This window comes from Gnatocerus cornutus, chromosome 5, assembly GCF_029298725.1.
Source record: "Gnatocerus cornutus isolate USDA-ARS CGAHR chromosome 5, icGnaCorn1.1, whole genome shotgun sequence".
Classification (NCBI taxonomy): Eukaryota; Metazoa; Arthropoda; class Insecta; order Coleoptera; family Tenebrionidae; genus Gnatocerus; species Gnatocerus cornutus.
The window spans coordinates 18,861,753-18,882,081 of NC_142237.1; the positions used below are offsets into that span (position 1 = coordinate 18,861,753).

Genomic DNA, 20,329 nt, shown 5'->3' on the forward strand with positions numbered 1-20,329 from the left:
CTAGACAGGCAGTGGATATCTAAAGTCCTCCAAATTCTAAATATCTAAAGGGAAATAGAAAAAACAGAAAAAAACCTCGAGAAAAATTCAATAAATTTTATTCGAAATCTTTAAATACAGTCAAACTTGTGCAACATTAATTACCATTTTAACTAAAAGTTTAATCTGAATTTAAATGATCAAAATATCCGACAAATTGCGGAATTTTGGCGTCTCGCTTATCGCCGCCACTTCCGGTGTCATTTTCTCTTTCCTCGCCCATGTTTTCCGTACCAAACCCATTCATAAATCGAATTTTCGTGTTCCACATTGCGGGGGTGTGCGTCAATACTTATCCACCCGAATGACTTCACATTCATGACGTCATTTTCCCATATCGACCCATCCCCCAAAATCGCCCAATTCCACGTGCTCTCACCTCATTTTCCATGACTTATTAATGGCAATAGATAAATTACGGGAACGCTATGCGCTTTTTCTGTTCATTCATACATTTGGATCTTGCGCTGTTTGCGCTACTTTGTAACGATTTGCCCCGGCTACCGTATCCAGTCGAGTGTCGCCTTCCTCGTCGATTCATTCATAAAATCGAGTGGTGAATAACATCAGCACGTGTCAAGCAGCCCCATTCATTTCCCCCATTTTAGAAAAATGGCGCCTTTTTTCACCGCGAAACTGGTCAAGTCGGCTATGGAACTGGGCGACTAGATTCGGTCGACTGTACTGTACTCATGTCAAACCGATCCATTCATTTTTTCAACAGAACATGGAGTAGACAGAAACATGGCGGACGTCTCAGTAAGAGTCAAGGAAAGGCTCAAAATTAAAATCGGTGAGTAATTAACGATTTTATTTAATGGGATTAGTGGAATTCGTGTTGTTATCGATGGGTTGGTAAGACGTGAAACAAACGATCGTCTTTTGTTGTTAAATGTCAACGGTGCTTTGTTGACATTTTGAGGTTTAAACACAAGCAGGTGGTAACTATTTTTCGAAGCTTTTCGTTAAAATAACAGAGTCGTGCTTGTATTAACACGCCAAACGTCTTTTTACAGGAGAAGCCAAGCAACTACAACCTAGATCTAATTTATCTTCGGTCACCAGAGATGTCTACTGCACTCTGTCTCTGGATCAGGAGGAAATCTACAGGACTAAGACAGCCGAAAAGACTCTCAAGTAAGTCCCAACTTGTTCCACACCCCTCGGCTTCAATAAACTCTTTTTTAGCCCCTTTTTTGGCGAGGAATACCAATTCGAGATCCCCCGCGAGTTCCGCTACATCTCCATCTACCTCTTCGACAGAGACAAACACCTCAAACAGAACAAAGTCTTGGGTAAAGTTGCCATAAAGCGGGAGGAACTCTCTTCTTACAACAACAAAGACCACTGGTTTGCTATAAAACCCGTAGATGCAGACTCAGAAGTCCAAGGCACAGTTAACATCGAACTCAAATTCACTTCAAGCTACCAAAAGAATAAAAATGTGACGAATTACGCGAGGAACGACCGTTTATCGGTTCAAGTAGTGAAATGTCTGGATCTGACGCTTAAAAATGGTGCATGTGATCCATATGCTGTGGCTTGTGTGACTTATATGAACCGAAAGACTGTTTCAAAGAGGACTAAGGTTAGGAAAAAAACGACGTCTCCGCAGTTTGACGAAGTGTTTACTTTTGACGCGTATGAGGCTAAAGAGGGGTTGTGTGGGGAAGGGGAGGCTGAGATTTGTGAGTTGAATGTGTCCATTTGGCATGATGCTCCAGGCATGGGGGATGACGTTTTTTTGGGAGAAGTGAGAGTGCAGCTGAGTGGGATACAGCAGCAGAATGCGGCGCATAGGAATGCGTGGTAAGTTTAGGGTAAAAAACACACTCCTTTTCCTATGAGGTCATTTTACATTGCTATTACCTCATGTTTGATCAAGTTTACATTTATTGTACTGAAAGAATGCTCATGTTCTACTTTTACCCCAAATCAATTTGTTCATTTGTTTCCCGACAACTGTCTAAATATGCCTCGTGTTTTTGTGACTTTCCTGTCGCTCTAGTCACTCAGATTGTCGCTTGTCATGAGGTCATGTTACATGGTGACTATTTCAGCACTGATGTCATTACATTTGTTGTATTTGAGGTAAAAAGAACGTTCTTTGTTTAAGTGCTCACCAGCTCACCTTATTTACCTCAGCAGTGCCAAGTTGTGATTATTCAATGACTAATATTCACAGTCATGTTCTTTTAATTGTATTTTACCCCATGTAATAGAGGCTATTCGTTTAGTTGCCACTTTTTGTCTTACCTTTTGCTGCAATCGTCATATTCACTCATTTCAAACCATTGATAGATACACTAATTGAGGTAAACAGCACGTTTTTGCAAGTGTTTATGTTTTTGTTTACCTTAGAATTGTCAGTTATTCCAAGACAAGTTTAACCACTTTTTTACCCCATGTCATGCGAGTTTTTATTTTATTATTTTATCTAATATGTCATAGTAATGTGACGCTTTACTTCACACTTTTAAACGAGAAAAGTAGCGAAAAACTTGCTTGTAAGCAATAACCATAGACGATTAAGCAGTAGTTTAATTTTTAATTTACCTATTGCTTGATTGTTTATGGCAGTAACCTTCGTTTCTTTTGATAGCGTTAAATTACCCTTAGCAGCGAGGGTTATAGCGCAAATAGCCACCTATATGCTTTGTGAACAACAACCATGTCAATGACATTGTCAAATTTCTTTGCGCATCTCTCATCACTGTTATTACGTGAAAATTGCGACATATTGGATAAACCGTTGTATAGCATACGTGGGTTCTTAGGAATTACCTATTCGAGGTATTCAAACTAAACCTCTTGTAGCTAATATTCAAAATAACCCACTTATACCATAAATAATTATTTCTGTTCGAAGTAATCAAGTGTTTCGCTACAACAGAATTAACAAGGCAAAAATCTCTAAAAGAAAGGGGCTAAAAATTTCCAATTAATCATGACATCAGCACAAAAATCAGCTGACATGCAATTACACAACAATCTAAATTTTCTTGTCTACTACCCATAAATTCACGATTGAAACTGTATTTTGTTGCAGTTTTGATGCACTTTTAAAAAAGCACCAAATCACGATGTACAATTAGTGCTATTACATCGTTAAACTGTAATCGTAAAATTATTACCTTCGTTCAAGCAGTGACAGGATATTACTTGCAGTCTATAATAAAACCTCAAATGTCTGTTTGGTTATCATTTTCTCATTACCGAAGTAGATAATCTCAGGTAATAATTATTTGTGATTTATAACATACACTTCCATTTGACCCGTATTTCGGATTAAATTAACTAACGGAAATACATAATAGAAATGTGATTAAAAATCATGTTAATAACCGTGAGATTAACATCAAAGCTTTGTATAATAAAACAACGTCGGTGACGAACTTTGCGTAGGATCACATTGGTCGTATCCGTTTTTCATGATTCATAAGTCATGACGACTGACGACAGACGTGCTGTAATAATTACATTAAGATGGCTAAAACTGACTTGTGGGACTTCCATGAAGTGACAATAATAGATAAAAAAACTTGTTTAACCACTTTTCCTCGATTCGAAAAATCCACTTTTTACAAAACTTGGCGTCCTAATTAAATAAATTTGCTGTTAGTTTCCTTCGGTGTAAGTACATCGTTTCCGGTCTGTTATCTGTTACGTTTTTAGAGTTTACAGTTAATTGGCAGCTATCAATGGTCAGTCGTCTTTTTCGAAATCGAGTCGCGCTTGGAAATCGCTTTGCGTGTCGTTGATAGACCCGCAAAATTGCTCGTGACGACATGTCATGCAGTCATGAGAAAAACGCTCTTTAAATACGCCCTCATAACTCATGAATGAAATCTTACCTGGCGATCACACTACAGTTTTACAATGAACAATAAGAATTGTAAATTTCGTACATGCAAAGGAAATCTTAATTTTCCAAAGAAACTGGTTCATGACATCATTCCAACTGTGTGAAAATTTGTCATCGAAGGCCGTTTGCGATAACCTGTCGAAACAATACGGAGAAATTCTAATTCCATAAATCTGATCTTATCACGGTACCGAAAAGGGAAAATATCAATTAATCAACGCTGAAATTTAATGATTGAGGTCACATTCTTGACATAGTTCCAAAAGTGTCTTTCGCAGAAATGTCACTTGTCCGATCTTAACACTTCCGACACTGGAAGTCTTTGAATTCCGGATTTTATTTTCCATTGTTTTTTATTGTTGTTTTGACTGTTGAGAGAATTTATTGTTGTAAAACGAACGCTGGGTATCAATGAGTGTCGTAAACCAAGTCGTAAATTTAATTGATTCAATGACTAATTAATTAAATCACAGATGTGGCGAATGAGTAACTATACCTATTTGCGGTTGCATAAAAATGAGCGTCATCGTTTTTCATGACGTGTCGATATATTCTAATCGTTTTTCAGGTATTTCCTCCAGCCCAGATCCACAAGAAATCGTCCGTCCTTCACGTACTCAACACCCCCTGGAACCCGCTTATCCCAAGACAATTCCCTCGGATCTCTCAGACTCCAGGTCCAGTACAACGAGGACAGGGTCTTCCCCGCTGAAATCTACGAATCCCTCAGAAGTCTCCTTTTGAAAAGTGTCCAAACTAAGGTTTAAAATCGGTTTTGAGTCGAAGGAGAGCTAATTTTACTCTTGCAGCCAATCACATCGAGCGCTGTCTATGTTCTTGGCGAGCTGATTTCCAGTAAAACAGAAATTGCACAACCATTGGTCAGGATATTTATGCATCATGGTCAGATCGTCCCCATCATCAAAGCTCTGGCTGATGCTGAAATTTCAATGTTGACGTAAGTAATCTCATTCTAGTATTGTTCTAAAAACAAACAATCCTACGATAATACACAAATCAAAATGTTTCTGTTGGTAGACATGTGATTAGTAATGTTGACCGTAATCAATAATTGCTACTAGACTAATTAAGAGCCAATTTATCGATAAAAGTATCACAGTTGTTATTATCCATTTTTAGAAACAAGGTCGTTTGTTCATTGAAAGTTTACAGAACTGAGATTCTGACATTCCACAATCAAATTTTGGTACGAACATGTGAAAGTTGGACGAAATAAAAATAAATATTGCACATTGATAACGAGTTGAGAAACCGATAATTTGCATGACCATGTTTGTAATGTACGATATGCATGATTTTTGTGTCAGTCGATAATGTAACAAATTAATCAATCGGTTCATTCAGAACTATTTTTGGAAGTTGATCGTTCGGATTTACGAAATGTAAATTGTAAAAAAAAACATACAAAGACATGACCAAAGGTCTCAAAGTGTCAAACGTGGTGAACTTGAGACCACGACGATGATAATGGAATAGTATATTGTATAACAAGTGTTGGAAATAAAAGATTTCACACGAGTTTTGCAGAATTGAGTCACGAGCCGTAGGCGAGTGGCTTAAGCAAACGAGTGTGAAATCGAATTTTCAACACGTGTTGTACACGATATTTTTCTGACGATCACAAAAATCGCAGAGTTAATATATATTTTTTTAATTAAAGTTTATATTTTACGCTCTTCCACTTGCTAATAACGGTGCAAAAACACGTCAAGTTATCCCTGGGCAAGTTAAAACTTAAAATGTCATTCGGCAGCGCACCTAGCCGCGGACAAAATAATTATGCCGTTGCGCCGAAAGTTAGATACCGATAATGCCCGATCTGCGTCAACCTGTGTGCAATATAAAAACACACCGTTGTCGGCCAATCAGAGATCTCAAATTTTTCATTGCACACGGGTCCGCGCTTCGTTCGTCTTCGCACTGAAATTGTTTGCAATTTTAAATTTTCACTACGAGAAAACTGTATGAAATGTGGCATATTTTATAGTGGTCGTCGGAAAATACATTTTGCATAGTTACACTCCCGCTCAAAAGTATTTGCCCACAAACATTTTTTTGTAAATTTTTATGTAAACAAATTTGTAAAAGCAGGTCATGATTTTTTTTCATAATTTGATAACACTGACAAGACAATAGAAAAATGATAATTAAAAGTGACATTTCGCTGTATTTAATGACATTTGATACATGACATAACTTCAAATGACTGATTCATAGTCAGTGTTGCCAACCTTATTCAGTCATGGCCTGTGTGATTAATTTAGAGAACTTAATCCAGAAAAATCTGAGGTGAGTGTTAATTGAAGATTTCACACTGGGAAAATCCTAAAAAGTGAGGAAATGCAGAAAAACAAATAAAACGACAATAATAGTAAAACAGAGAGTCTAATAAAACAAAACAAAAAAATAAAATGTAAAAAATTAAACTAGAAGATTCTATTAAAGCGAAAGACGCGTATAAAAGATAAATAAAAATAGAACAGAAAGAGAATTGCGAAAAAAATCTTAGTAAGTTTGAGCTGAGAATTTTAAAACGTTTGAAACGAACACGAAGAAATGTACAGAATAAAAGGAAATGAAGAAAAATCCAAAGAATTTGAAGAAAATAACGAAGACCTTTTTACAAGTGGTGGATTCTCCGTACGGCGACCACAAGATGGCTCAAACTGGATGAAGAAATGACGTCAAATTCCTCCAAGGACTCCAAAATAATTTCTTTCTTCCTCTATTGTTTGGCGTTTTTTGTTTTCATGTTTATATACTTCATTGATGCTAACAGCAATTTTTTTCTTTTTTTAATGTTTTAAGAAAATATCAATTTTTTTATTTTTTAATGTACTTTTCAAAATTTTGAAAAAGTTATCGTTTCATATATTTTCACAATCCATCAGCCTATAAATGCAAAGACGAAAGTGTTTGTTTATAACGTTTTTTTAATATCTTGAAGTTGTTTGTCAACAAAACTTCTTTAATTTGTGGTTGCGGAAGTTTATTGTTCTTCAAGTTTTCTCAAAAAATTAGTGACAGTTTTGTACAGAAATGGTGAAGAAAGTTAAGTTAACGCGTGCAATGATTATCGCTTACCACATAATTAGCAGAAATAACCGCGAAATCGCAAAAGAATTAATAATATTTTTAAGTGAGCAAATACTTTTGAGCGGTAGTGTACATCAAAATTGCAAGTTTTGAAAAAATGTGTCGCTTAAATTCATCGTAGTGCGTGAAATTAGTGCAATTAGGTTTAATTTAATCGTAATCTGAACTTGTGGAAATTTTTGGTAGTAAATTTGACAACTTGCAAATGTTAAATTTGCTGTGCTAATCAGTGAGTTTCCTGGTAGTCAATTTTAAACTGAATTAATTGTAAAAAACGTTTAATTTGGTCAAATGACGAAATACAATAAGGAATCTGAGAAAAAGATGCACTTAACCTTGATTAAAAAAGATTAAATATGGGAAAGAGATAAATGAGAGAATGCTAAAAGAAGATGACTTCACTGTTATATATGTACAACTTTCCGTTAATTAGTCAACAAAATTATTTAACTAGGAAGTGGAATTAGTTTTTGTAAAAACAAAATTAAACATTATGCCATAAAGCAAATTCTGACGGACAGTGAATCACGTTTTAAAAGCAATTTTATGTTATCTTAATCCTCGCTTTGCTTTATCACGTGTGTTCTGCAGTTGTTCTGTAACAGAACGTTATTTCCAAAACACGCCAACAAAAGCTTTTGTTCAATTTATGCACGACCGCCCACCAACTTATCAAAACTTTCCTCAACGAAGCAGAAACAAGCAATTTCACGATAATTAAGAAAACTCCAACTCTGCTAAAATTCAGATTAATTAATCTCTTAAAAAAACAGAACGGGGGTGGATATAACGGATAACGAAATTGCGAGCGCCCACGTTGGCAATTTCATGAATGAAAACGACACCCCCAACCCCCAACCCACTCATATTTCCATTGACAGGCCACCCACCGTTTCGTAACTTTGTATGAGTGGATAAATATTTGATTGTGGAACTGCACCCACGTTTGTGGAATCGATACGTTTAATTGAGCGATTGTTTTGTTTGGAAAGGTGGAAATTCGAATCCACGACCGGAAATTATGACGGTGCAAGATTTTTTTTTCTTTTCAGAGATCCGACTACAATATTCCGCGGTAATACTCTCGTCTCGAAGATGATGGACGAAGCGATGCGACTCATCGGCCTCCAGTACCTCCACAAGACCCTTCGGCCAACCATCGAGCTGATCTTCAGCGAAAGAAAACCATGCGAAATCGATCCAACGCGCGTCCGTGATTCCAACACCGTCCAAACGAACCTCAACAATCTCAAGACTTACGTCCTCAAAGTTTTCAAAGCAATAACTCAAAGTGCAGTTCATTGTCCAGCTCTCATGTGCCAGATATTCTACAATCTCAAAGAATGCGCGATGAAACGGTTCCCCGAAAACAGAGAAGTTCGATATTCGGTTATATCGGGATTTATTTTTCTCAGATTTTTCGCACCTGCGATATTAGGACCCAGACTTTTCGATCTGACGAACGAACAAATTGTAAGTTTGTGGTAATTTTAGTTATTGATGTAACGACACGGTTATTGCAGGATAATCAAATGAATAGAACGTTGACGTTAATCTCGAAAACCATTCAGTCTTTGGGGAATTTGGTGAGCTGCCGCTCGAGCCAACAAGTCTGCAAGGAAGAATACATGGAGTCGTTGTACAAAGAATTTTACACGGATACTCATGTCACGGCCGTTCGGCAGTTTTTAGAGATTATTTCGGCTATTTCGAATCCTGAGAACAGGGATAATGATACTCCGGTTACTTTAAAAGAGGGGTGAGTATGCTCCTCCAAGGGCGAAACGTTGATATTAATTGTTTTTTCACCACTGCTGCGTGCAGGGAAATCAAAAGGTCAGTTTTACATTTTTAGCGCAAAACGCTGAGAATTCTCTAAATTGTACAATATACAGGGTGATTCTTAAAAAGGTCCCTAAAATCCTCTAAAGATATCTTTATCCAAAATGCACTAATAAAGTAGTCTTTATTCACTTATTTAAGACAGATTAAAGTACTCTATTATTCTCTAGAAGCCATAAGGAAAATTATGCTACATTTCCATGACAAGGTACGCATGGCTTTCTAAATGCTAAAAATTTGTCACTGCTGTCACTTCTATCAATTCTTTTAATGCCTTAGTTGCAACCAACAGAGACTTTGGATAAAATCTAGTATTACATTCGAGTGTAAGAACAAATTATTCACTCCAAAAATCAGTTATTCTCGAGATCTAGATCGAGAGAATACGATTTTTTGTCGTGAATAATTTGCTTCTTTACACTCTTATTATACAGGGTCTGGCAACACTTGTGTCCACCCCCAAAATCGTCTTTAATTTTAAAGTTACAATTTTGAAAATTTGCATACGTTCATAGTTAACAAAGCTCTAGAAGCTGACGCAAAAATTTGTTTTTTATCACGGTTTGGTTGGCGTCGCGACGTCTAAGAAATATCATTTTTAGCGATTTTCGAGTTTTAGCGGAAATATTCGCGAATTCAATTTTTTTCCAACATAACTGTGATACAAATATCTAAGTTTTAATTTTAAATCTAATGCAAATCGTGTTTAAAATTTGCGAAAAAAAACGCTGTTTTATCAAGTTAGTTTTCAAAATTCTGACAGCGCAGCGGCAAACTACGTTTACACCAGAATTTCACAAGTCACTTGGTTCACTCTTATAAAGGTTAATTTTGATTAACACAGGTATGTGGTACTTTATGGACACCAGAAATCGTTAATTAACATCGACAAAGCGACAGTAAGACATTTGTTACAATCTAAAGCGAACCAAAGGATAGATGTCATTTGTGACACAAGATGTTGACAGATGGGTGTAAACGTAGTTCCCAATTTTGACGTAATGAAATTGGAAACTAACTTGATAAAACAGCATTTTTTTCTCAAATTTTGGAGACAATTTACATTGAATCTAAAATGACAACTGAGATATTTTTAACACATTTATATTGAAATTAAATTAATATAAAAAAATTAAATTATTGGTTGATATCACAAACCCTCACAATTAACTAAAAATTACATTTTTAAGGTGTCGCGACGCCAAAACTATCAGTGATAAAAAACAAATTTTTGCGTCAGCTTCTAGAGTTTTGTCAACTGTGAGCGTATGCAAATTTTCAAAATTTAATCTTTAACATTAAAGACGATTTTGGGGGTGGACACAAGTGTTGCCGGACCCTGTATAATAAATATCTATTAATGAATTGTCTTGAAAACCACCAAAGAACTTTTGCAAAGAAATTACAAATTTTCAAGTCTTCATAATAATTTGTGACGTTTAAGAACAACCCTGAAAACACCACTTTACATCCCCAAAAATCACACTTCTTTCTTCGACAGACTGATGATCAAACGTGCTCAAGGAAGAAAACGATTCGGAAGGAAGAATTTCAAACAAAGATATTTCAGGCTGACCACTCATAGTTTAAGCTACTCGAAGAGTAAAGGTAAGTTCTACCAACATTATAAAAAAAAATGACTGTATCGTGTCCTTCAGGGAAAGAAGCCCTCTGTCAGATACCGCTCTCCAATATCCTGGCCGTGGAACGCCTCACCGAAAAGTCCTTCAAAATGAAGAACATGTTCCAGATAGTCCAAGACGGCCGAACTTTGTACGTCCAAGCCGCGAATTGCGTCGAAGAGAAAGAATGGGTGGATCTCCTCACGAAGATGTGCCAGACGAACCAAAATCGGTTGAACCAGTACCACCCGTGCGCGTTTATCAATGGGAAATGGTCATGGTAAGTCCCTCAATTCCATTTTTGAGTGTCTTCATTCGAAGGATTTTTTTAGTTGTGAGTCGTTCAACGAGCTCGCTCCTGGTTGCAGTAAAGTCTCCTCACATGAAAGCAATAATTTTCATATAACATTAGACCCGGAGAGGGAGCTGCAGAGGATTCACTCTTTGATTATATCTCAGATGAACCGTCTGGAGATGATAATATGTCAGCCAGACACGTTTCTCAAAGGTATACTCCAGTTCAAGTCGAACGGAATTCAAGACTTCAAGGACTGTTTTATCGTCTTGCGGGAGTTAAGAGACGTTGCTACGAAAATCGAAACCAAACATAAGACGTACATGCGCATGTTAGCGAAAGACACGAAATACGGCAGCCTGTGAGTAAAAAAGATTTTGGTTTGTTGCATAAATGACTGTTTTTGTTGTAGAGCTGCTCCGATTGGTGACGACAACTATTTGTTGGCATCGAAGATGAACCTTGATTCGTTCTTACGGCGATAATTACTTCCGGCACTGTACAAAATACAACAAAAATCTCAATTTGAAGACTGCAAAATTAATTTAAGCAATTAAAGAACACCAGTGTATTATTCTAAAAGAAACCCTAATCTTAATGTCGGGAATATATTTTTGATTAGTTATTAAGGTTTTAAAGACAATCATTGTTTTAGTTTTTCCAGTGTATATTTATATTGTTTTTATTTCTTTGTATTACGTGAGTACAAATACGTTGTAAAAAGCGTGTCTTATATAAATACATCCTTATAATAGCGTCGATGCAGGGTTGTAATTTTAAGGAAAGTCATTGCGTATACGTGAATTATTTTTACTAACATTTTATCCGTACAGAGGAAATTTATAAGGATGATATTTTAGATACTGTAATGTATAGTGTAAATAATTGTTAGAGGCCATGAACGCAGGGCATTTATAAATTGAAGTTCATTTATTTTTTAATACTGTTTTGTTGTTTGAGTAACAGCTTTTTTAATCTTTTTTAATTTTATATTAATGACATGTGAAACTTCTTAACAATTCTGTGTACCACTTTCCTAATGTAGCCCAAAATTATCAAGCAGTCTAACGTCAAACGGTACCGCTTAGTAGCTAGAAACTCCATAGCCGTTAGAGAAAAAGAAAATTCGTTTTAATATGTAATTTGGTGTTTTTTATAATTATAATTTCGCATTTAATGTAATGTTAATTATCGTTTTTATTAACTTATTAACTTTCTTAAAAAGTTGTTTGTACTGTTCACGTTGATTTAAGTGTTATGAAATTTCAAAACTTATTTCAAATAAATTTTATTATTATTTTAAACCCGCATTCATTTCAACAATAAATATTTGTTTTTAATTACTTTCCAAACAGACACTAATTGCTGTTTGCACACTGCGTCTCATTTGAAAAACTACAATAAAAAAGTAACCACGGTAAGTCCAAGTTTGAAATAAATTCATTGCGTTATTTGTCACCGGCGCATCCACCAAATTTCAATTTTAAATCTAGTTGGCTGTAACTACGAACGTATGTCTTGATATCTGTCATTCCCTAACATTCTGTTAGTAATTTGATGTATTCATGCCAAGTTAAGACACACGTCCAGTGCCAGCCGGCTAGATAAAAAATTCAATTGATCACTATGACCTATTAACTGTAATAATTCAAGTGACTCATCCATTGTTACCTTGACGCGGTCTGCGTTAATTAATCTGGCACCCACAAGCCCATCATTTTAATTATGGAAATCTAATCTCAAAATCGATCCAAAAACACTGTAGCCATGGTAACGTCCTTCCCGTCGCCGTTCTCTTTTCATGTCTCTAGTAGCTATCTGGATGACACGCAACGCGCATTAATAGTCAGAAATGGAAAACATTTACCGCTTCAAAAAGGTAATCACTTAACAAAATAATTGCTTGCTGCCAGTAATTGTTTAAATCACTTTATTTAATTCGAGTTGTCGATTCTAAGCACGCAGCGCTTGTTGTCATTGCTCACAACGAAAACTTACGTTCCAGAGAATGGTGTATCCGGAAAAGTTATCTTTGGACCAAGTTGTGAATAAGAGCAGTGGACAGACGTCGTGGTGCAGTGGACCAGTCGCCCGGTATCACAAGAGTAACGACAGTGTGAGTGTGGACAACGTGGCGACGTAAGTGTAAATTTTTATTTTATTGAGAGTACGTGAGTTTTTGTAGGTCTGCAAATCGCCAGTTTATCCAAGACCGCATCCGCCACCTCGTGGAAGCTTTTAGCACGAGAGCTCAAGCCGCCAGGGAACATATAGAGACCCCGGCAACCCCCTCGTCGATCAGCAGTAGGGAGACAGTGGAGCCAACTCCTGTGACGAGAAAACCTAAACTTAGTACCTCAGATAAGAGTGTGGAAGTTGTCGTCCAGACCAAAACCAAATCGAATTTTATCTATAGGAACGTTAAATATGTTGTAGATAACAAAACTATCGATCCTAATAGTAAAGTGTATATTTCGTGGATGTCCATCGCTGCCATGGCGGTTATGTATAACGCTTGGGTCATTCCATTGAGGAGCACTTTTCCGTATCAGACACCCCAGAATAGGCCAGTGTGGATGGCGTTTGATTACATAGCTGATTTTGTTTACTTTATCGATATGATTCTAATCCAGCCAAGAGTTAAATATTTGAACGAGGGGTTTTGGGTTACTGACATGGCGCAGCTGAGACATAACTACATTAAGAAGAAGGCTTTCAAGGTAATGGAAGTGGGTTCGTATTGATTCTCTGAGATTTGTGATGCTCGAAAAGAAAAACAACAAAGTCGGTGAAATGTATTTATCCCGGCGCATCCACCATTCTAACATGAATAAAATCAGATTTTATTTTTTAGCTGGACTTGATCTCGCTCCTCCCTTTAGACCTCTTCTACTTCATAACAGGCCCAGACTTCGTAATCCTCCGCTTTCCTCGCTTCTTCAAACTTCACACGTTCCGCGAGTTCTTCAGCTTCGTGGATAAACTCCTCGCTAATCCTTACATAATAAGGATAACCCGCACCCTCATGTACATGATGTACTTAATCCATCTAAATGCATGCGCATACTATGCGTTTTCCGCGTGGCAAGGAGTCGGCAGCAATAACTTCGTCTTTGACGGTGTCAACAACGCATATATTAAATGTTTCTACTTCGCGACAAAAACCGCAACATCTATCGGTAAAAACCCGAAGCCGACTCAAGAGATTGAGTACATGTTCATGACTTTCTCCTGGCTGATGGGAGTGTTTGTCTTCGCTTTGTTAATCGGACAGATAAGAGATATAATTTCGACGGCGACGCGGTCCAAAACTGAGTACCGAAAATTGGTTGATGAGACTCTTGAGTACATGAGGAGGTTGAATCTACCGCAGGACATGCAGAAGAGGGTGCAGATGTGGTTTAATTACACGTGGGAAACTCAACACACTCTTGGTACGTCCTTCACGTTCCTCCACAGTTTTTCATGTTAACTGTTTCAGATGAAAACAACATCATGGACTGCTTGCCTCACAAAATGAAAACCGACATCGCCATCAACGTCCACATCCAAACTCTCAGCAAAGTAAAACTCTTCGCTGACTGCGACGAAGCTCTTCTCCGCGAGCTTGTCCTCCAGTTAAAATCCGTTATTTACCTTCCCGGCGACATCATCTGCAAGAAAGGTGACGTCGGCAAAGAGATGTACATCATTCAATCTGGAAAAGTCCAAGTCATCGGCAGAACAGACACCGAAGTTCTTGCCACCCTCTCCGAAGGCTCTGTCTTTGGCGAAATTAGTCTACTCGGCATCTCCGGGATGAATCGAAGAACAGCGGATGTTAGATCCCAGGGACATTCAAATTTGTTCGTTTTGAGCAAAGCTGATCTCAATGCGGCGCTGTCGCACTATCCGGAAGCTCAAGAATTGCTCAATAAAAAAGCGAAGATGCTCATGAAGAAGAACGCGGCGTTGGAGAGGAAACATAATGCGATGATTATTATTGATAATCCGACGCCGCCGCTGAAACAAGCGAAGTTGTTGGAGACGGTGCTCCAGGTTGTGCCGCCTGATTCCAAGACTAATCGGTTGTTGAGGTATGGGAGTCGCGGGAAGCCGAGGGGGAACCCCGAGTACGATAGGTTTAAATACAGGAATAGTTTGCCGAGTATCAAGAATTGTGCCAATATTGATAGGACTTTTCAGGCGAAAGTTACAGTGCACAGGACTATGAGTTGAAGTGGGTTGTTGTAAATATGTAAAAAAGATACGAGGATATGCAGCCAGTCAAAAAAATATGCAATAGAATATTTAGATACTTTAAACACGTTTTTCTTGGATTAGTTGCGTGAATACCTTTAATCCTCTTCCTCTGATGCTCGAGGCCAATCTGACCGGGAGCTGGCAACTTTCTCTTACAATATAGTAATCCAATAATTCCCACTTTTTAAAAAATAAAAATCTTAAAATATTAACTTGTGGAATAATACAGAAATGTCCCATAAATTTCACAGATTATAGGCCAGTTTAGATTATAATTTCATTGACATTAACTTAATCGGGCATTTAATTTGATGATTGCGGATTGCCTACATTTGATTGGCGAAAAAACACGCTATTTTAACACTTAACTTAACCGAAATAAACATTTAATTTTTAATTAACTTTCGGTAAACCAAGCCTCGATATTACGAATATTTGGCTATTATAAATATTTTTTCTTCATTTTGTAAATTACAATTTTGTACACTTCTTTCTTATTAACTATGTAGTACCAAAGGTAAAAAACACTCAAAGGATATTATTTGTTGAACGCACTTTTATCAGAGTCATTTGAAAGGATTAAACACTCAGAAAAGTTGCCGAATCTCAGAACCGACAGGCACGTTTATTTTTAAATGCTCCCAGAGTGAATAAGCGACACGAAATATAATAGGACGGAATTACGAGTCTCTAATGGCAGTTTGCAACGAAATTGATCATAGTGGTTCTTGGTATAGGAAAAAGTCTGGTAGCACCGGACACACGTACGAAAATAGCTATTTGTGTACCAAACCCAAAAAGTGTTTCTTTTTTGGCCGAGCCATTTTTTAATGGCCGAGGCCAGAAAAAAGGCGAGGGCATATTGGCACTTTTTGGCCACACACAAGATTTTTTAGGCGACATCATTAAATTTAAATTTTTATTTATGATTTATTAATTTAATCACTTATTACTTTATCACTGAATAATTGTAAATATTTATGAAACCTTCAGAAAGTTCTTTATTTACATTCGCAGTTTCGGCATGTGTAGCTTCACATTTTGTATGATTTAGGTTTAATGTGCTTTTTGATGTTGTTGCAGCAGCACTGCTAGACATGTTCATTTTCAATAATTCAACACGTACAGCAGTTTGACTATTTGATTTTACCCAAGTTATTATAAAATTGGGGGTAATGTCGGTATCTTGATGTAATATACAAAACTATGGACAGATGGCGCCAGCATAAATTGGCCAAAAATGCTTGCGGCCAGAAAATACTTACTTTTAGGCCGTTTTTGAGGCCTAAAAATTCCATTTTCGATTTAAGTCGTCTAAAAATAATATTTTTATCTTCTTTTTTGTAAAATAATTTAATAACAATAAATCAATATTTAAAATTAAAAAAAATAAACAATTTAATTTTAAAACTGCAAATATTTTCGTCGTATTAAGTAAAACTGATTTTTTGTGGCGGGTAAGGCCTGACACCAAAAATTTTAATGAAAAACTATGTGTTTTTATAGAAAACATACATATAATGTTTCTTTTTAAGGCTGGTGCAGCTTTCATGTGCCCAATTGTCACAAATTTGGCACGCAACCCAATCTGTTTCATTACAAAACATACACTTTGTTTCTTCTTCATTTTTGTCATTTTCCACTGTTTTTTTTTATCTCCGAACAATTTCTAAGTTTTTTCGTTAAAATTTGTCATTAATTTAAGTTAAATGTTATCTCTTAGCCGTTTTAACGTTTTTATTATTTTTTTAAACATCTGTCCGGTATTAGATAACTGACATTTTTTTTAAATATGCTTTTTTACTTAGATTATACAGAGTGTCCCAGAACACGTGACCCAGAAAAAAAAGGGCTTATGAAGGCAAAACTCTGAACTAAAATTTCGAAACAAAATTTTTCTAGCTCAAAAAATAATCGAGCTAAGACCAAAAAAAGGTAGCCAATCCGGAAGCTGAACAGAATTTGAAAATCGGTTAATAAATTACACTCTCGTTGCCTAGGAAATTTTACTCCATCTCTAGAATAAGCTTCCGGGATTGGTTGTTAATTTTTATCCTTTCTGGAATACTATTAAACTTAAGCAATTTTTGTTTTACAATTTAACATTTGTATGGCTGCCGGCACTCTCCCTTGCTCTATGGGTCATGAGTTCTAGGACACCTGTAGAATAACACTTCTACTAAAATGGTACATGACGGGAAGTAAATTGATTATAAGAACATTCACGTTTGGCAGAAAATTTTACAAACAAAAACTCACTAAAACACCAACAAAACGGTTTTTACAATTTTACTACTAACCGACAGGTATTTGATAGTACATTATCTATCGTTGGTTGATAATGGCTTTCTAACTTTATAATGACTTTATTATTAATTTTTTTCTATAATTTCTTCTTGTAGAAATCTACAATGTCCGGCGTTACACGCTGTTCGACACTATAAGACTTTCCCTACTACATATTAAAGCTATGAATAAAAATAATTAGAAATAATATCTTAAATTCAAACGGTTATTTTGTTTGGGTCTTTAAAATTTATTCAATTTGAACATTATCTTAATAAGTCGGAGTTATTTGGCCGCCCCCAACGTCTGCATTGCACATATGGACGGCTCGGACGTGGAAGCAATACAATAAGAGGCTAATCAAAATTTGTATATTTGAATGCTTCGTCTTAAATCTAAGGAAATCTTAAAAAGTCATCAATTTAAAAATGCCCGAGAATTCCAGAAAATCTAAAAAATCACGTAGAATAGCATTGATTGATAAAAAATTACAATAACACATAATTCCATAAGAACTTTTGTGTATTGCTCTTTGAGTTAGTAGAAGAAATCATGACAGAAGAAAAATTGTGACGAAACTTTATCACATTCATTGATTTATTAAAAAAGGAATAATTTTGTAGCCTTTAAATACGAATTTTCCTATTGTTAGACATTCAACTTTCAGGATAATGTTTCTGCGTATTTTGTATTGCCTAGCCCTCATTGCACGTCTTCTTGTAATTACCACATTGACACGAATTGATCAAATATTAAACACCGCTCGTACAACCTCCACACGAATTTTCAATTACCCATTTCGAAACAATATTTGCCATAAATAATAATCAATATTGACTGTACAGTGACACACAACATAATTTTAGGCAACAATAAAACCGTCATAAAAGTTTTGAAAGAAGTCGCATTCGTGAATGAATTATGAAGCATAAAAGGTGGCGCATACTCATCTAACTTTGACCTACAAACAAAGCATTATCATTATCGTACCTACACCTTAATTAACTCGCACGTTAATTCGATTTATAGCCCCCCAAATAAAACGATAGCACGCCCCTGGAACGAGGAGGAGCAGGGGACAGTCTTTCAAAGACAAATCGCGTGTTGTTGAGAACAATTTCGGACACGCAACCGAAGAATTATGAATTAACATCGTGTTTATTTTCTTAGGACTGTATTGATTATTGCATTTCAAGAGAAATTGGAGTTTTTTTCCTATAATATATTTATATAATCGTAGGTTTATGCGGCTTTGAAGTGAAACGATTTCGGGATAAACAGAGCAGAAAAAAAGTGTTAACTTTATGGCCGCTGATTTCTTTCGTTTTATTGTGTCTGACCACATTTTTATTTCAATAATTTTATGCTTAGATAAAATAGCCGCGGATGTTTAATTCACGTGGTTCAAACTTGAAGATTAACATAAATTTCACTTTCTGCATTCTGCGAATTTCTAAAGTTACGACTCTATAGGTTCACCCATAATGAGCAGCTCTATATGTTAAGTGGGCAATAAAGAGTTAATTCTAATCAAGTCGAATTTATCCTTTTTCCGGTCGCGAGAAAATCCTCCTATTTCAACAAATCGATTATTGCGTCAATCATCTCGAGTACACCTGTACGAGTCGCCCCTGTCCCGGTATGGGGTTGGTTTATAAGCGGTTTTGTTCGCGGTCGTTTCCGTAATCAGTTTGTTCTAATCCCTTTAACGCGCGCGGATTTCGGGTCCCAATCGCAGATGGTTCCTTCCCGAAAGGATTTCTGTCCTTGGATTTAATTCCTCGACGTTAGCCACTTCAAGGTGAGTTTGATCGACTTTAACACGAAACACGAGCTTATTCTTGGGATCTCATTTCCTTAAAGCGATTACGAAGTTTGTGGGAAAAATTTCGTTATTCGCGGTGTGTTAATTTATGTAATTTTATCTTAAGATTTCACGTGTTTTCGCGTAGAATTACGTACCTGTTGTCTATGTGATTGGCGTCAGTGTAATTTTTTATGGAATTAATTCGTTGTGTTGTGGAAACGCGATGAGGTGTATCAATTTATTAGTATTTATGGTAATTTCATTTAATTTTCTTCGGTTGGCAAGAATGAAGAGAATTACCACATTCGAGGCTTTTAACTTGTCACATCAATTTCGAGATTTAAATTTAATTGGGGTAATTTAATTAAGTCGAGGGATTTTAGGATATATTTACTTAATCAATTCTAAATTTTTAAATTTAATTAAACCTTGTGCAAATGGTCGAAATAAATTTAAGCATCTTTTTTTTACTTTATAATTTTGTAGTTTGGCACATTTAAGAAACAGGTCAAAAGTAGTAATTTCTCCAAATTGGATTGACACAATTTTTAAACCTCCAAAATTGTCGAATTTAATAAAAATATCACAAACACATATTTTAATTTTTCTCAAAATGAAAAAAATGAAAAAATGTGTATTATATCCTCCAATAAAATCCGTAATTTTGATAATTTTAGTACTACAGCTATGAAATTTGGGGAAGTTATTACATATTTTTAAGTCGTCGAAATTACAAAACTGTAATTTTTCCAAATTTTTATGTCTGGCACTTCTAGAGCTGTCAAATTTAATAAAACAAAAAAAATAGTTTGCTCAAAAATAAATTTATAAAATGATTTTTGTGCTCTAGGTTTTTTTAATCACATTTTAGAAACAAGTCAAAAGTAATAATTTCCCCAAATTTAATAATCATAACTTCCAAAACTGCCAAATTTAATTAAAATGTAAAATTTTTAGTTTTTCTCAAAATAAATTTTTTAGGCGACTTAAACTGAAAATGGAATTTTTAGTCTTCGAAACCGATCTTTTCTGGCCGCAATCATTTTTGGCCAATCTATAATGGCGCCATCTATCCATATTTTTGCATATTATATCAAGATACCGACATTACCCCTAATTTTATAATTATTTGGGTAAAATCAAATCGACAAACTGCTGTAAAGTGGAACAAAGACGTGTTGAATTATTGAAAATGAACATGGATAGCAGTGCTG

General features: G+C 35.9%; 2 protein-coding genes across 3 annotated transcripts; both read left to right on the plus strand.

Annotated features, from left to right (window-relative positions):
* Nucleotides 1–527: 527 nt before the first annotated feature.
* On the plus strand, nt 528–12,070 carry RasGAP1 (Ras GTPase activating protein 1). Of its 2 annotated transcripts, XM_088036355.1 has the most exons (12): nt 528–595; nt 648–832; nt 1,056–1,176; nt 1,228–1,848; nt 4,473–4,665; nt 4,714–4,862; nt 8,074–8,494; nt 8,545–8,780; nt 10,365–10,471; nt 10,522–10,765; nt 10,818–11,141; nt 11,193–12,070. In XM_088036355.1, exons 2-12 carry the CDS (start codon nt 784–786, stop codon nt 11,263–11,265), a joined length of 2,538 nt encoding a protein of 845 aa, XP_087892481.1. In that variant the 5' UTR covers nt 528–595; nt 648–783; the 3' UTR covers nt 11,266–12,070. The 2 variants fall into 2 exon arrangements, with proteins under 2 accessions (XP_087892481.1, XP_087892480.1); XM_088036354.1 differs by having other exon boundaries at nt 529–832.
* Nucleotides 12,071–12,387: 317 nt separating this feature from the next.
* CngB (Cyclic nucleotide-gated ion channel subunit B) lies at nt 12,388–15,096 on the plus strand. The gene is made up of 5 exons (XM_088036362.1): nt 12,388–12,659; nt 12,786–12,919; nt 12,966–13,500; nt 13,635–14,214; nt 14,262–15,096. The coding sequence occupies exons 1-5, from the start codon at nt 12,633–12,635 to the stop codon at nt 14,996–14,998; spliced, it is 2,013 nt and encodes a 670-aa protein (XP_087892488.1). The 5' UTR covers nt 12,388–12,632; the 3' UTR covers nt 14,999–15,096.
* Nucleotides 15,097–20,329: the final 5,233 nt, after the last annotated feature.

Excerpts from the sequence above, each read along its gene's own strand:
- CngB (XM_088036362.1), top strand. The coding sequence starts at position 12,633 with ATGGAAAACATTTACCGCTTCAAAAAG. Across the intron at positions 12,920-12,965 it reads AGTGTGGACAACGTGGCGAC|GTCTGCAAATCGCCAGTTTA; the intron begins GTAAGTGTAAAT and ends GAGTTTTTGTAG. Across the intron at positions 14,215-14,261 it reads GGAAACTCAACACACTCTTG|ATGAAAACAACATCATGGAC; the intron begins GTACGTCCTTCA and ends TAACTGTTTCAG.
- RasGAP1 (XM_088036355.1), top strand. The coding sequence starts at position 784 with ATGGCGGACGTCTCAGTAAGAGTCAAGGAAAGGCTCAAAATTAAAATC. Across the intron at positions 4,863-8,073 it reads GCTGAAATTTCAATGTTGAC|AGATCCGACTACAATATTCC; the intron begins GTAAGTAATCTC and ends TTTTCTTTTCAG. Across the intron at positions 10,472-10,521 it reads AAGCTACTCGAAGAGTAAAG|GGAAAGAAGCCCTCTGTCAG; the intron begins GTAAGTTCTACC and ends CGTGTCCTTCAG.